This window comes from Mustela erminea, chromosome 19 (genome assembly GCF_009829155.1).
Source record: "Mustela erminea isolate mMusErm1 chromosome 19, mMusErm1.Pri, whole genome shotgun sequence".
Classification (NCBI taxonomy): Eukaryota; Metazoa; Chordata; class Mammalia; order Carnivora; family Mustelidae; genus Mustela; species Mustela erminea.
The window spans coordinates 17161114-17177904 of record NC_045632.1 but is presented as its reverse complement, the minus strand read 5'-3'; the positions used below and the strand labels follow the sequence as shown (position 1 = coordinate 17177904).

General features: G+C 36.1%; 1 protein-coding gene across 1 annotated transcript in view; it reads left to right on the top strand.

The window, feature by feature from the left end:
• The window catches only part of LOC116579821 (zinc finger protein 345-like), a 58191-nt gene extending 49056 nt beyond the window's left edge, over positions 1-9135 (top strand). The window contains 4 exon segments of the mRNA XM_032325685.1: positions 1-127; positions 417-515; positions 7443-8623; positions 8625-9135. Of these exon segments, the coding sequence (XP_032181576.1) occupies positions 7884-8623; positions 8625-8841 (957 nt within the window). The 5' untranslated portion in view covers positions 1-127; positions 417-515; positions 7443-7883 and the 3' untranslated portion in view covers positions 8842-9135.
• The last annotated feature ends 7656 nt before the right edge of the window (positions 9136-16791 follow it).

Below are 16791 nucleotides of genomic sequence, written 5' to 3'. Positions count from 1 at the left end.
GGATTTCTGATATTCAGAGACATGTCTATAGACTTTTCTCAGGAAGAGTGGGAATGTCTGGACTCAACTCAAAGGAATTTATACCAATATGTAATGTTGGAGAATTATAGCAACCTGGTCTCAGTCGGTAAGTACACCTTTGTCCAAAAAGTCTAGAGCCCTTTGGAACATTTGCTTCCCCTGAGAAGACTTTCTCAACTCCTTTCATATATCCTATCCATTTCTTCTCCCTGTTGCAACAGACATAACTTGAGCTTTGTAGAGTTGGGAATGTATAGCTTCAATGGACCTAAGGCTAAAGCTCCACCTTCTCTGCTTTTTTGTGGCCCTTCCAATTTATTTGCTGATCACAGAATAGGATTTGTGTCCTGGGACACCTACAACCTAAAAAGTCTCCTTTCTTCTCTTATGAGTAGGTCTTTGCATTCCTAAGCCAGATGTGATCTCATTGTTGGAGCAAGGCAAGGAGCCTTGGAGTGTTTTTGACAGTGAGCTGACAAGAGGCTTGTACTTAGGTAAGTGACTGACGATTATATAAGGGAATGTAGGATCTAAACCTGCTATTCAGTGAAGAGACCACATCTTTGAGATATTTGGAGGAATCTCCCTTCAAAGGCCTACAACTATTAAGAAAAGTAAAGTTATCATGAACTTCCAAATGCCCACACCTTCTCCCTGATACTATCCATGCTTCTTTTCTCTCATATTTTCTGCCTATTCTTATAAGTGATTCTAATGAGAAACATCTACTTTTAAGTGAGATCTAATTCCCATTCCCTAGTTCTCTCTCTCTTGCCTTTTGGTCTATACATGTGTCACTCCTTTAAACATTTTGGTATTAAATATGTTCAGGTTCATGTATTCATTCTTTCAGCCAACATTTCATTATATTCTATGCTATAGAGAATATTTTTATTTTCTTTAAAAAATATTTTATTTATTTATTTATTTATTTGAAAGAGAGAGAGGTCACAAGTAGGCAGGAAGGCAGGCAGAGAGAAGGGGGAAATCAGGCTCTCTGCTAAGCAGAGAACCTGATGTGGGGCTCAATCCCAGGACCCTGAGATCATGACCTGAGCCGAAGGCAGAGGCTTAACCTACTGAGCCACCCAGGCACCACTGAAGAATAATTTTCTGGGAGATATAAATATTATAAAATATATCAGCTACTAAGAAACTTATAGCCTAGGGTTTGAGAAAAGTAGGTGATGGGGATTAAGGAGTGCATTTGCTGTGATGAACATGGAGTATTACATGCAGGTGTTGAATCACTATATTATACACCTGAAATTAATATTACACTGCATTTTAACTCACTGGAACTTAAATAAAAAACTTTTAAAAATACATAAAAATCTTTCAAAATGTAGAATTAATTGTAATTGTAAAATTAATTGCAGTTCAAATACCACAACAGGAAAAATGGCTAAAGATTGAAAAGTGGAAAAGCCTCACAAAGCTATAATGGTTGGAGTCCTGGGAGTGATTTCAGTCACCATGGTAGAATTTTGGGTATAAAAGTTATGTGCTTGCAGTGGGATAGCAGAGGTTGCAAACAAGAAGAGATTGAGGCAAATGAGGAGGATCAAGCAATTGTGTGATGCATGTAATCAACATAAAATAGAATGGGAGAGAGGGAAAAGGTCATAAACATGGATGATTCATAATAGAGAGCACCGTAAGTACAAAAATCCTGAGGCAGGCAGTCTCATTGTGCATAAGGAGCCCAAAGGTGGCCAGTATGGGGGCAGTGAGTAAACAAAGAGGAGAGAATCTGTGATCTGTGATCAGAAAGATACATGCTGGAAAGAGTCGTTTTATAATGACCTTGTAAACTGTGGTTGAACTTTTTCTGAGTGAGATGGAAATAAGTAGATTTAAGCAGAGCTGTGACATGATTAGATTTTTATTTTTCAAAAATACTATTTTTTCCTATTTATAGAAGAGGAAACTGAGACAGAGACACTTGAAGTAACCTGTCCAAGGTCAACAACTAGTAAGAGTTAGAAATAAGTTATACGTCTCTTAGCTCCTAAGCTATTTTTCCTCTCTAAGTTAAATCAAAGGGGAGTAGATATAGTGGACGTGATTTCATCTGAAATGCAGGTGAACAGATAGAAGTTAACTTTTTAAAATCAATTGTTAAGTGAGTTTTTAGGTCCCGTATATAGTCAACTATAGCACACATACTGCATGCATTTATATTACATATAAACATTAGATGCATATAAATGCATCATGAATTTTCTCTAAAACAATATATCATATACCTTCCTTTCTTAATAATCTTTTAGAAATATCAATATTATAATATGGATATACTTAGATAATGAGGTTGTCTTCCAGATTCTTCCAATTTCAATTTCTTTTTTTTAATATTTTATTTATTTGACAGAGAGAGACTCAGTGAGAGGGGAAGCACAAGCAGGGGGAGGGGGAGAGGGAGAAGCAGGCTTCCCACTGAGCAGGGAGCCTGATGTGGAGCTTGATCCCAGACCCTGAGATCATGACCTGTGCTGAAGGCAGAGGCCTAACCCACTGAGCCACCCAAGGGCCCTCCAATTTGAATTTCTAATTGAAACTTCCTTTCTTCTATACATTCTTTTGTAAATGAATTTTTCTCATATTTTTTGATTGATTTTTTTAAAGACAATTTTAAAGGCTTTTTCCAGCCATGTATATAATGCATATGTTCAATTTTTTGCATCACCTTCAGGAATGTGTACTTTATTTAAAAAAGATTGTATTTATTTATTTGAGACAGAGAGAGAGAGAGACAGAGATAGTGACAGTGATAGCAAAAGAGAGCACAAGCAGGGAGGAGAGGGAAAAGTAGGCTCTCCACTGAGAAGGGAGCCTGCGGGATGGGAAGGGCTCCATCCCAGAGCCCTCATGACCTGATCCAAATGTAGATGCATAACCAACTGAACCACCCAGGCACCCCAAATTTGCACCTTTTTTTAAAAAATAATTTTTAATTTTTTATAAACATATATTTTTATCCCCAGGGGTACAGGTCTGTGAATCGCCAGGTTTTTAAAAATAAATTATTCTATGTTGTTTTAATCTTGGAATCAAGAATAATTTTTTGCCTATTTTTTGTTGTTTTTCAAAATAATATTTTTAATAGTGAAAGACAAATTGTCCTGTAATGTTTTACATTCAGGATTTATCTAATTGCAACCCCATGATTAGATTCACATTAAGCAATTTTATCTGATCTGATATTTAATTAAGTTTGTACACTTAAGAAAAAAAGATCTGGGGTACCTGAGTGGCTCAGTTGGTTAAGCAACTGCCTTTGGCTCAGGTCATGATTCTGGAGTCCCGGGATGGAGTCCCACGTCAGGCTCCCTGCTCGCTGGGGAGTCTGCTTCTCCCTCTGACCTATCCGCTCTCAATCTGTCTCTCTCTCATTCTCTCTCTCTCTTAAATAAATAAAATATTTAAAAATAATAATGAAAAAATATATTTATTTTTTAGAGAGAGATGGAGCTCGAGTGGGAGGAGCAGAGGGGGAGGAAGAGGAAATCCCTAGCAGACTCTGAAGGGAGTGCAGAGCCCAATGTGCGGCTCATCTCAGGACCCTGAGATCACAACCTGAGCCAAAACCAAGAGTCAGATGCTTAATTGACTGTGCCACCCAGGCTATTCTAGGGTCATGCACTTCTTAATTCATTATACCAGGAGGCAAAGCCAAGTCTTCTCATTACAGTGATGATAATTTTGATCAGGTGGTGGTTGAAGATGACTACCAGGTCTTTCACTGGAAAGGTACATTTCCCCCCTTATCACTACTAAATAATCTATGCAGTGATACTTGGAGACTGTATAATTGTCCTGTAGAAATCTTTTACCCAAAATGTTTGGTATTCATTGGTTCTTGTTCAAAACAAATTACACTGAGCTTTGGGAAAGGTGAAGTTCTAATTATATCACATCTTTCCTGCATTTATTAGTTGGTCTTGCTTTGTTTAAAAAAAAAAAGCTTCTCCTCTCCACTTTTTTTGAGAAACACTACAGATTCATTGATTCTTTTTTTCATTGATTCTTTTAAAAATCAATATCTTATAACCAATTGTAATCATTCTTCTTTTTGATGATTAAACTGTCATTCATAGTTGGCCATTGAAAGCCCCTTGCAGCTGGCTTCTGCATCCTTTTCCATGTATGCATGAGTCTTTAAAGACCTTCTTGTTTTCTGGCATAAAAATATGTTCCAATCTCATCTTGTATTTTTCTTTCCCCCAACTTGGAATAAGCCAACTCATTATGAAGCCTTAGTTTCTTTTATTAGGAAATGGTGTTCATTGACCAGTATGTCAATGCATTCATTACTACTGGATTGTCATTGCTTTTATATCCATTAAGTAGAAAGAGACAGAGAACATACATTTTAGGGATGCCTGGGTGGCTCAGTTGATTAAGCCACTGCCTTCGGTTCAGGTCATGATCCCAGGGTCCTGGGATCGAGTCCCGTATCGGGCTCCTGGCTCGGCAGGGAGCCTGCTTCTCTCTCCGCCTCTGCCTGCAAATCTGCCTGCTTGTGTGCTCTCTCTCTCTCTGACAAATAAATAAATAAATAAATAAATAAAATCTTAGAAAAGAACATTTTATAACTGGATCATATTAATAACTCTAATTGAAGTCCAAAAGACAAGACTCTGTCTTACTTTTCTATGTTTGTTTTGTAACTTTTTCTTTTTTTTTTTTAAGATTTATTTATTTATTTGACAGAGAGAGAGAGATCACAAGCAGGCAGGGAGGCAGGCAGAGAGAGGAGGAAGCAGACTCTCTGCAGAGCAGAGAGCCCGATGCGGGGCTCGATCCCAGGACGCTGGGACCATGACCCGAGCCGAAGGCAGAGGCTTTAACCCACTGAGCCACCCAGGCGCCCAGTAACTTTTTCTTGAACAGTGGAAAACCATATTTCCCACAACATGAGTATATTTATTCAAGTCTTCCTTTCTAAAACCAGAGAATAGTTTCAGAATTAGTATACTAGCACAACTACTGACTGAAAAACCTACCTGAAATCATATTCAATAATTATTACAGTTTTCTTTTCCTTTCCTTTTCATTTTTCCCTTAGACTATGTTACACCAAGGATTTATAGTCAGATTACAGTCCATAAAGTGGCTAGATTAATTCTTTTTTTGTGCATTTTCAACTTAATATACCATTTATCTTAACTGTTAAGTTTAGATTATTTTTAGTTTATAATTGGAATATATAAAGCACTTATATGCTTTAAAAGTCAATATAAAGATATACTTAGGGGGGCACCTGTGTGGCTCGGTGGGTTAAAGCCTCTGCCTTCAGCTCAGGTCATGATCCCAGGGTCCTGGGATCGAGCCCCGCATCGGGCTCTCTGCTCAACAGGGAGCCTGCTTCCTCCTCTCTCTCTGCCTGTTTCTCTGTCTACTTGTGATCTCTGTCAAATAAATAAATAAAATCTTTAAAAACACACACACACACACACACACACACACATATATATATATATATATTTTTTTTTTAAGTTAGGTTTGTAATCCTATCTGCTTCATTCATTGCCACTCTCTCTCTAGGTAACTTTTTGGAAAGAGGGGATTTGGGGTAGTCTGATTAATCCTTTCAGCCTTTATTTTTTCAGAAGTAGAGCATGTTCATATTTATATTCCCAATTCTCCTTCCCTCTTTTACACAAGATATTACAAAAGTGGGGGGAAGGGCAGAGGGAGAGAGAAAATCTTAAGCATGTTCCAATCAACTTGGAGCCTGAGGCCAGCTCCATTTCATGATCCTGAGATCATGACCTAAGCTAAAATCAAGAGTTGGACACTCAACTGTCTGACCCACCCAGGCACCCTGTCCTGGTTTTCTTTTAATAATTATGAACAGGTTGTTTTGGAAATCATTCCATCCAGATACATTGGCAAAAATTTTTTAAATGTATAAAATTGACTTATCTTTCTTGGTATTATATGTTGATTTTTGCCATAACTAATTATGGCAAATATAACTAATTAGTAGAGTTTCCATGCAGACAGTCATAAAATTTGTAAATATTTTCAGTTGTACTTCTTGCTTTCCTGTGCTTGTAACGTAATGCTCCTGTCTAGTCTTATCACTGTGGCTGTACCTTTCAGGAAGTGTTCAATAGAAACAGCACGACTATGTGGTATTCATCTTTTTTCATGGTTTTTATAGGAATAACTTTTTTTTTCTTCTATAAATTAAAAAAAATTTGGAATTATTTTATATATTCAAAAAAGTTGTAAAAATAATATAGAGAGCTCCTATATTCCTCACCTAATACCAATTTCCCCTACATTTTTGTGGTATATTTGAATTTACCCATCCCCATTGTTTTTATTCCTTCCAATATAGTATACCTTTCATAAACTTCATGATTTATTCTTTCTTTGTTTTGTTTAAGGTGAGCACCTATATCTTCATATATCTCCTTATATAAATGGTAGCAGCATATACTATACAGTATATATATATATATATATACTATATATACTATACAGCATATACTATACAGAACTACACCTTGTTCTTCTACATTAAAAATTATGAAGATTGGGGCACCTGGCTGGCTCAGTGGGTTAAAGCCTCTGCCTTCGTCTCAGGTCATGATCTCAGGGTCCTGGGATCAAGCCCCGCATCGAGCCCTGCATTGGTCTCTCTGCTCAGCAGGGAGCCTGCTTCCCTTCCTCTCTCTCTGCCTGACTCTCTGCCAACTTGTGATCTCTGTCTGTCAAATGAATAAATAAAATCTTTTTTAAAAAAAGAGAAAAGAAGAAATCATGATGTACATTCAATAGGAATATACAGATACTTCTCATTTCTTTATACAGTTACTTAGAACTCTACTGTGTGCATGTACTATACTGAGTTCAAGTAGTATTAAGTTGGTGGCTATTTGGAGTCATTATAGTCATTTGCTCTTTCAAATAGTTCTGTAGTGGATAACCTTCTGCATAAACCTCTTCAGATTCTTTCCCAAAAGTGTATGTTTGCATTCCTAGAATTGGAATTGCTTGCTCAAGGAAAAATGCTTACCTAATTTTGCTAGAAACTGGCAAATAGGCCTGTATGGTAGTTGTACCATTTTTATTCACTACCCTGAATGTATGAGAGAGGTTACTTACCTAAATAGCCTTCTAAAAGATTAAATTATCAGACTCTTGGGTTTTTGCCAAAGTATACTTTGAATTTATTCCAAAATTTAAGAATCACTGACTTCATCTTTTTCTGATCCCTTCCCCCCCATGACTTCCTATTTCACTTTTCAATTTCTATACTTTACCTCTCAAATTGCACCACCATATAAGAACTATAAATTCTATTTGCATTATTAACATTAATTTCAATGTAATTCTGCCTTTTATAAGTTTTGTGTCTTCTTCCTCCCTCCAAAAGTTAATGTTTTATTTGTGCTTTCTTTCAGAATATATATCTAGGTGTGAGAACAAGAAATTATCTCTGAAAAAGAATGACTATAAAATAGATTCATCCCAATGGGTTATAGTGGAAGGATATACAAAGCATGGACTTAAACAGCGATCTCAGGAAAGACATTTTAGCCAAGTCTCATGTGCCTCTGAAGACATGTCCCCTTTCATTCAGCATACATCTCTCCCTCGAAACCAAACATTTAATACCAAAGAGAAATCTTATGAATGCCAAAAATATAAAAATGCCTATGGACAGGACTCAAAACTTACTACACATCAAGAAGGTCATAGTGGCAAGGAATTATATGACTGTAAGGAATATGGGAAGGCCCTTAATAGAACTTCAAAACTTAGTTCATATCATTCAGTGCACATTGGCATAAGACCCTATGAATATGAGGAATGTAGGGAGTCTTTGAATAGTGACTCAATTTATGCAACATCAGGTAATTTTTACTACAGAGAAAGCTAATGAATTTAAGGAAAGTGGGAAAGTCTTTACTAGTGACTCACAGTTTTTTCTACGTCATAGCACTCATACAAGTGAGAAACCCTTTAAGTGTAAGGAGTGTGTTAGAGAATTTAGTAATGGTACAACCCTTAGTCGTCATCAGAGGATTCATACTGGTGAGAAACCCAATGAATGTAAAGAATGTGGAAAAGCCTTTCGTCATTCTTCATACCTTACTCAACATAAAAGAATTCATACTGGTGAGAAACCTTATAAATGTAAGTATTGTGTTAGGGCATTTAGTAATGTTTCAGCCTTTATTCGTCATCAGAGAATTCATACTGGTGAGAAACCGTACAAATGTAAGGAATGTGGAAGAGCCTTTAGTACTGGCTCAATACTTAGAGCACATCAGAGAATTCACTCAGGTGAGAAACCCTACTTATGTAAGGAATGTGGGAAGGCCTTTCGTCAGTCTTCAGACCTTACTCAACATCAAAGAATTCATACTGGTGAGAAACCCTATGAGTGTAAGGAATGTGGAAGGGCCTTTCGTCGTTCATCAGAACTTTCTCGACACAAGTTAATTCATGCTGATGAGAAATTGTATGAATGTAAGGAATGTGGAAAGATCTTGAGTGGAGATTCAGTACTCATAAAGCATCAGAAAATTCACACTGATGAGAAAGCCTGGGAATGTAATGAATGTGGGAGAGTTTTCACTTGTGCCATACCTGACCCGGCATCAGCGAATTCATACTGGTGATAAACCATATACTTGTAACAAATGTGGGAAAGCCTTTCTTCGTTCTTCAGACCTTATTCTGCATCAAAGAATTCATACTGGTGAGAAACCCTATGAATGTAAGGAATGTGGGAAGGCTTTTGCAAGAGGCTCAAATCTTAATCACCACCAAAAAGTTCATAATGGTAAGAAATAGTATGAAAGAAAGTTTTGTAAGACATTTAGGCATATCTTTCAGGTAACATGAAATGAAAGAGAAACCACAGATATGTAATATAAGAAATCCTAAGAATTTATTGGTAAAATATAGAAATATAATAAATAGAGAATGCCTTATGTGTTTCACAGTTTAACTACCATAAGAATAAAATGAATATTGGAAGACTTCTACCAATGGCTCATTCCTTTCTAAATTTTAAAAACTTTTTATCATGACTGGAGAAAAGTGAAAGATCTTTTTGTTGCATTTTTCTATTTTAAAATACTTTAAATCCACTTTATTTTTTATATGGCTATATGTAGTTTGGGTTACGCATAGCTAAAACACTGTTTTATCATAAGTTATACATTAAATTTTTGAATTTATTTTGTTCTCACAAAAATTCTTTTTTTTAGTATTTTATTTATTTATTTATTTATTTATTTTATTTTTTCAGTTTCCAACATTAATTGTTTATGCACCACACTCAGTGCTCCATGCCGTCCTTAATACCCACCACCAGGTTCACCCATTCTCCCACCCTCCTCCCTTCTGAAACCTTCCAAAACCATCAGAGTCCACAGTCTCTCATGGTTCATTTACCCCTCCAATTTACCCCAATTCACTTTTCTTTTCCTTCTCCTAATGTCCTCCATGTTATTCCTTATGCTCCACAAGTAAATGAAACCATATGATAATTGACTTTCTCTGCCTGACTTATTTCAGTCAGCATAATCTCTTCCAGTCCCATCCATGTTGACACAAAAGTTGGATATTCATCCTTTTTGATGGAGGCATAATCTTCCATTGTATTTATGGCCCATATCTTCTTTATCCATTCGTCTGTTGAAGGGCATCTTGGCTCTTTTCACAGTTTGGCTATTGTGGCCATTGCTGCTATGAACATTGGGGACAGATGGCCCTTCTTTTCACTACATCTGTATCTTTGGAGTAAATACCAGTAGTGCAATTGCAGTGTCATAGGGTAGCTCTATTTTTAAATTTTTGAGGAATCTCCACACTGTTTTCCAAAGTGGTTGCACCGACTTGCATTCCTGCCAACAGTGTAAGAGGGTTCCGCTTTCTCCACTTCCTCTCCAACACTTGTTGTTTCCTGTCCTCTTAATTTTGGCCATTCTAACTGGTGTAAGGTGGCATCTCGATGTGGTTTTTTATTTAAATTTCCCTGATGGCGAATGATGATGAACATTTTTTCATGTGTCTGATAGCCATTTGTATGTCTTCTTTGTAGAAGTGTCTGTTCATGTCTTCTGCCCAATTTTTGTCATGATTATCTGGTTTTGAATTTGAAGAGCCTATAGATCTTGGATATCACCAAAATTCTTAACACAGCACAACTTACTCAGTAACTATTTCATGATGCTATTTGTGCACAGTTTTGTGACATTTTATTATATTTTTAGCATTATAAACTTGGACTTAATGAATCTTTTTATATCCCAACATCCAATTTGGAAACTCTTCAATTGATCTTTTTATAATAAACTTTTACCTGCACATCTTTGCATCTGTACCATTTCATTTAAAATATTGTTATTTTAAGTGGTTCCAGACTGGCTCAATCAGAGGAGCATGCAGCTCTTGATCTCAGGGTTGTGAGTTTGAGCCCCATGTTGAGTGAAGAGATTACTTAAAAATAAAATCTTTTAAAAAACAAAATATCATTACTTTAAGACATATATTTAATATTGATAAAGTGATAGAATGATTTCTGTGTATAAATTAATATTTTTATTTCATAAATATGATATTTTATTATAATAATTTTCTCTAAATTTTTAAATTCTACAAAAATCCAATAGAGTTGACTTTCATCCCCCAAGGGGCTATAACTATTGTCAAATTGTTGGAACAAATTCTTTTATAAATTTATTAAAGTGTAATCACATTATTCAAATTGCCTCATAAATTGCCTTTTAATGACAAGATATGTCATATAGGACATTCCATGTGATTAAGTATATTAATAGTGTTAATATATATGATTGTACAATTATTTTTACCAAGACTTTATGGTCAAATACTATGACTGACTCCACTTTTGGTGTTTATAAGGAATGTCATTTTTAGCATCCTACTTGGCACACTGTATTTGTTTGTCTTTTTTTCATTGTTTTTGAAATAATCCATACATACCTTTTACCATGTACACATTTTAAACATGACAGATTAAACTGGCTTCCCTTTGATTGTATTGTGTTATGCCATTTTTCTCTCTTCCCTTCTGTGCAGTTTTTCCTAATGATTTTGCTCAAGTATAATGTGGGGACATTAAATTTTTTTAAAAAATTATTCATTTCCATTGCGATGTATTTCTGTTAAAAACATATTCCTATATATTGTTATACTTTATGTGAAATGGCTAGTGACTATATTCGCTAGCATACTTGGGTTTTGTAAGGACCAAATGAGTTAATTTACACAAATGCTTATAATTGAAACTTTAACATACTCATTAAAATAATCCATTGTTAAGATTACTTTTTCCTTTGACTATTTTATTATATATGGAAAGGCTTTTAACTATGGTGTATATTTGGTTTAATATCAGAAATTTAATATTAGAGAAAAATGCTAAATTTCCAGTGAATATAGCAAAGTCATCATACTTCATTCCTTCTTGGTCATGAAGAAAAAAAACATAAAATGTAGTGAGTAATACCTTTATTCATATCTAACCTTATATGTCAAATCCTAACATTTATGTCAGCATGAAACATTATTGAAAGTGTTATTGCCCATATTGTCTGGCTGATTTAAAAATAGTACTGGATTATAGGAACATCTGACTCTTGATCCAATGCATGCTTAAACTAATATTTTGCAAAGGATGAAATATGAATAAATAGTGATTTCTTTGAATATAAAGTTTGCTGAGAATCCTACACAGGAATACCTTAGGAGGTGGCAAAATTACTCATAGAACTTATAACTCTAAATCCAGACATATAAAAAATTTTAAAAATCCACTTATGTATTGCAACAATTAATACTTGAAATCTCATACTGGTGCTACAGGGATAAAGAGGAAGTTTCCGTTTATCTGGGACTCAAACTGCCTTAATAATGGGGTTTAGCTTGGTTAGTGCAGGTGTCTCTGAGGAGGTGTGATACAGGTGGCTCTGAGAAGTTTGGAACAACTGTGAACTAAAATCAGCTTCTACTAGGAACTATGGCCAATAATAGAACTTATTGCTTTTCTGTTGCTGCATAACAAATTGCCATGATTTTGGCAGCTTAAATCAACACACAATTATTATCTCAAAGTTTCAATGGGCATATATTAGGGCATGGCTTAGCTGGGTCCTCTGCTCAGGGTCTTACAAGGTGGCAATTGAGCTGTCAGCTGGGGGTAGTGTCTCACTGAATGCACAGGGTCATCCTCCAAGTTCACATGTTTGTTGGCAGAATTAATTTTCTTGAAGCTGTGCAATGGTGGCTTGCTTCTTCAATAGCAGCAGAAGGTATTTTTACTTTTCTCTGACCTATAGATGTTTTAAAAGCTACATCTCTCAGATCCTACGCATTCAGGATAATCTCCTTTTTGATTCACTTAAACTGTTTAGGGACCTTGATTATATCTGCCCAAATCCTTCACCTTTGCCATATAACTTAACATAATTATGGAGATGATATACTGTCCTTTTTGCCACATTTTATTCATTAGAAGCAATGTATGGAGGTGTTAGGGCTGACGTACAGAGATAAGATACTAACTGCTTCAGTGGCCTCATTGCTTGTTTTTGAGGCAAGAGGAAAGCAACCATCTTTTCATTTGTGAAGGTAGGAACACACCGCACAAAACAACTTTTGTTACCAGGTCTCTCGGTTCTTGTCCCAGATGTACCAAAGTATTGGGAAACCTGAGACCAGAAGGGAGAGATAGAGTTTATTGAGTAGGTAAGTATAGTACACTCAAGAGAGAAAGTGGGCTAGCCAGAGTGAGAGTGGCTATGACCTCCAGAAGCTCTAGCTGCATCCTTTTAAGCCTGTTTTCTGCAAAGGTAAATTTGGCTTTGATTGACAATTTTCATTGATGGTGGTTATAGAACATTTTGGTCTCTGTGCATGTGCCTACCCATGATGCATTCTGTCATAATTGTTTTTACTTATACTTGTATTTATTTACAAATGTATATTTATGAGTTTCTAGTGAGCTTTTGCTGTGACCTTAGGTTACTTAACCTAAAGTGGCACCTTTTGTGTGCATGCTCAGTTCTTGGACGTCCCCTTGTGGCTTTTGAGCCAGCTCTGTGGCTAGGCCACTTGGAGGTGGCTCTGAAGGTGTGGCTGTTAACTCTAGGGGGTGGCCAGCATCTGCTTTATCCCTCCTTTCTCATGCCTAACTAGCTGCCTCACACTTTTAAGTAATTCTTTATCTAAGAAACAATCCCACATCATCTTTGACATCTTTACTCTTTAGTGTCCAAAACATTAACAAGTAGATACATGTAGTTAGTTAAATTTAGATTTAAAGTAAATAAAATTTAAACTTCATTTTCTCTCTCATTAGGCATATTTCAAGTGCTCAACAGTTGCATGCAGCCAGTGGCCATTGTGTTGGGCAGCATATTGTAGAACATTTTTGTCATTGCAAGAAATTATACCACACAGTCCCATGGCATAAATTATCTTTCAGTTATTGAATTATAGAAGAAAACTTGGTGTTCATTGGCTCTGCTGCATACCCTACAGTGATATCCATAGACAGGGAGAATTGGCACCAGGTACTCTGTGGCTTCATCTAGATCCAGGAGAAAAAAGTTGTATTTTATCATGCTTTTGCACATTAAACTATCATGAGAGACCAATTTGAAGTTGCCTTGGTAGAAAATTAACATAGAGAAGTCAACAAACCCATGTACAAATATTATTTTCTAAAATTTTTAGAAAAGATTTTATTCATTTTTGAAAGAGAGCGAGAGAGCATGAGCAGGGAGTGGGAAGTGGTGGAGGGGTAGAGGAAGGAGCAGACTCCCCACCAAGCAGGGAGCCTGATGCAGGACTCAATCCCAGAATTCTGGGATACTGACCTGAGCCAAAGGCAGATGCTTAACTGACTGAGCCACCCAGGCACCCTCATGTACAAATATCCTTTTTTTTTTTTTTTTTTTACTTTTTTAAAAAATTTCTTTTCAGCGTAACAGTATTCATCATTTTTGCACCACACCCAGTGCTCCATGCAATCCGTGCCCTCCTTAATACCCACCACCTGGCTCCCCCAACCTCCCACCCCCCGCCCCTTCAAAACCCTCAGATTGTTTTTCAGTCCATAGTCTTTCATGGTTCACCTCCCCTTCCAATTTCCCTCAACTCCCTTCTCCTCTCCATCTCCCCATGTCCTCCATGTTATTTGTGATGCTCCACAAATAAGTGGTACCATATGATAATTGACTCTCTTTGCTTGACTTGTTTCATTCAGCATAATCCCTTTCAGTCCCGTCCATGTTGCTACAAAAGTTGGGTATTCATCCTTTCGGATGGAGGCATAATACTCCATAGTGTATATGGACCACATCTTCTTTATCCATTCATCCGTTGAAGGGCATCTTGGTTCTTTCCACAGTTTGGCGACCGTGGCCATTGCTGCTATAAACATTGGGGTACAGATGGCCCTTCTTTTCACTACATCTGTATCTTTGGGGTAAATACCCAGTAGTGCAATGGCAGGGTCATAGGAAAGCTCTATTTTTAGTTTCTTGATACAAATATTCTTTTAAAATAGAAGATCCTATAGGAAAAAAAAGTGCTTTTATGGTAGTCACAAAAAAATGAGCTATGAAGAAAAAAATTAAACAGAAATGTCCATAATCATTATGTGAAATAAATAAAAATTTTCCAAAGCAATTAGAAAATGAAAAAATAAAAGGATATAACATCTGGAATTGCAATACTGACATCATTAAGAAAAATCATAATTCCTTAGGTTATAAATGTGATGTAATCTCAATTAAAAATACCCAGGAATTTTTTTAGACATATGAACTAATTCTAATGGAAAAATAAAGAAATCAGAATAACCAGTACAATTCTGAAGAAGGAGGAGAAGAATTGGATAATTGGGACCATCAGATATTAAGATGTATTATAACTCCATAATAATTAGGAGTGTAGCTCTAGCAAAAATGTAATAGAACACTAGAAGTACTTCAAAATCCAGCTATAGATCAAAGCACATAGGAAAGATAGTATATGATAATGAAGGCATTTTGGATCATTTAATACCCTTTGAATCTTGAGGAGTTAGATGTATTATATTATATGTATATGTTATGTATAGGTTTTACAACAAATGTTTTTAGTAGCCATATGGCAAAGATAGGACAAATTTGTATCCATATTCAAACAATCTGAAAGTTCCGTAGTTTACTTAAAAATAAAAAGAGAAGGCATACTTTTAAATTGATAAGACTGTTGACTACAACCTTAAGGAAATAACATCAGGAAGGGGAAAAAGTGACATCAAGTGGCCTCTGATATGATACATTGGGAAGGGCACAATGTCACCCATGGAGTATTCTTATCAAAAATATTTAGCCTGAAGTTCAACAAGGGGAAATAATTTTCTTAAATGTGTAGAAGAACATTCTGGGGGAGAAAAGCAGTCTGGATACCAAAAATATGAAGTTTTGAGGTACAAGAGAGGTATGAACTGTTCTAGATCTAAGCAGACTAATGAGATATGCCAACTAAATGCAATGCATGACATTTGTATGTTGGATTTTAACCAACTGAGCCACCCAGGCGTCCCTGTATGTTGGATTTTATTTTATTTTTTTTTAAAGATTTTATTTTATTTATTTGACAGAGAGAGATCACAAGTAGGCAGAGAGGCAGAGAGAGAGAGGAGGAAGCAGGCTCCCTGCTGAGCAGAGAGCCCGATGCAGGACTCGATCTCAGGACCCTGAGATCATGACCTGAGCCGAAGGCAGCGGCTTAACCCACTGAGCCACCCAGGCGCCCTGTATGTTGGATTTTAAAAGAAACTTTAAAATCATTGTTGGGGGGCACCTGACTGGCCCAGTTGAAATAGCATGTGACTCTTGATCTTGGGGTTGTGAGTTTGAGCCCCACACTGGGTGTAGAGATCACTTAAAATAAATAAAACTTAAAAGAACTGTTGAGATAATTGGGAGAAATTTGAATATGTACCATATATTAGATTATAATATTGTGTGATCAACTGCTAAATCTCCAAAGTATATTTAATGTGGTTGTATTAGACAATATTCCAATTTATAGGACATGTGTAAAATATGGACATGTCTGTAAAGCATAGATTATACAATTAATGGCATTATCTAATTGGTTAGCCACATGGGAAAGAGAGAAAAACAATTGGATCCCTAATGTGCAGCTCCAAGCAAACTAAAATGCAGATGGATCAAAGATGTAGATTAACAATTGAAACCAAGGGGTGCCTGAGTAGCTTGGTGGGTTGAGCCTCTAGCCTTTGGCTCAGGTCATGATCTCAGGGTCCTGGGATTGAGCCCGGCATCGGGCTCTCTGCTCGGCAAGGGGCCTATTTCCCTCTCTCTCTCTGCCTGCTGCTCTGCCTGCTTGTGATCTCTCTCTCTCTCTCTCTCTCTCTCTCTGTCAAATAAATAAAATCTTTAAAAAAAGAATTGAAACAAAAAAAATCCTAGATAAAACCATGGAAGAAAATAATAATGTGAAATTAACTTAAAACCATGAAGACATTGTAGTAAAATCTATTTGTCTACTTTAGCATGGCAAGATATTTGAAACACTATTGAAAAAATATAAATCCCAAGCTGAGAGAATTTTTAAACAGGAAACTGTCTACATGTACCCCTGGGGCTAATAATACATTATATGTTAATATAAAAAAGGAAAACTGTCTATATTACTTAATAACAAAAATAGATACTACAAATCATTAAGAGAAAGTATAACCAATGATCT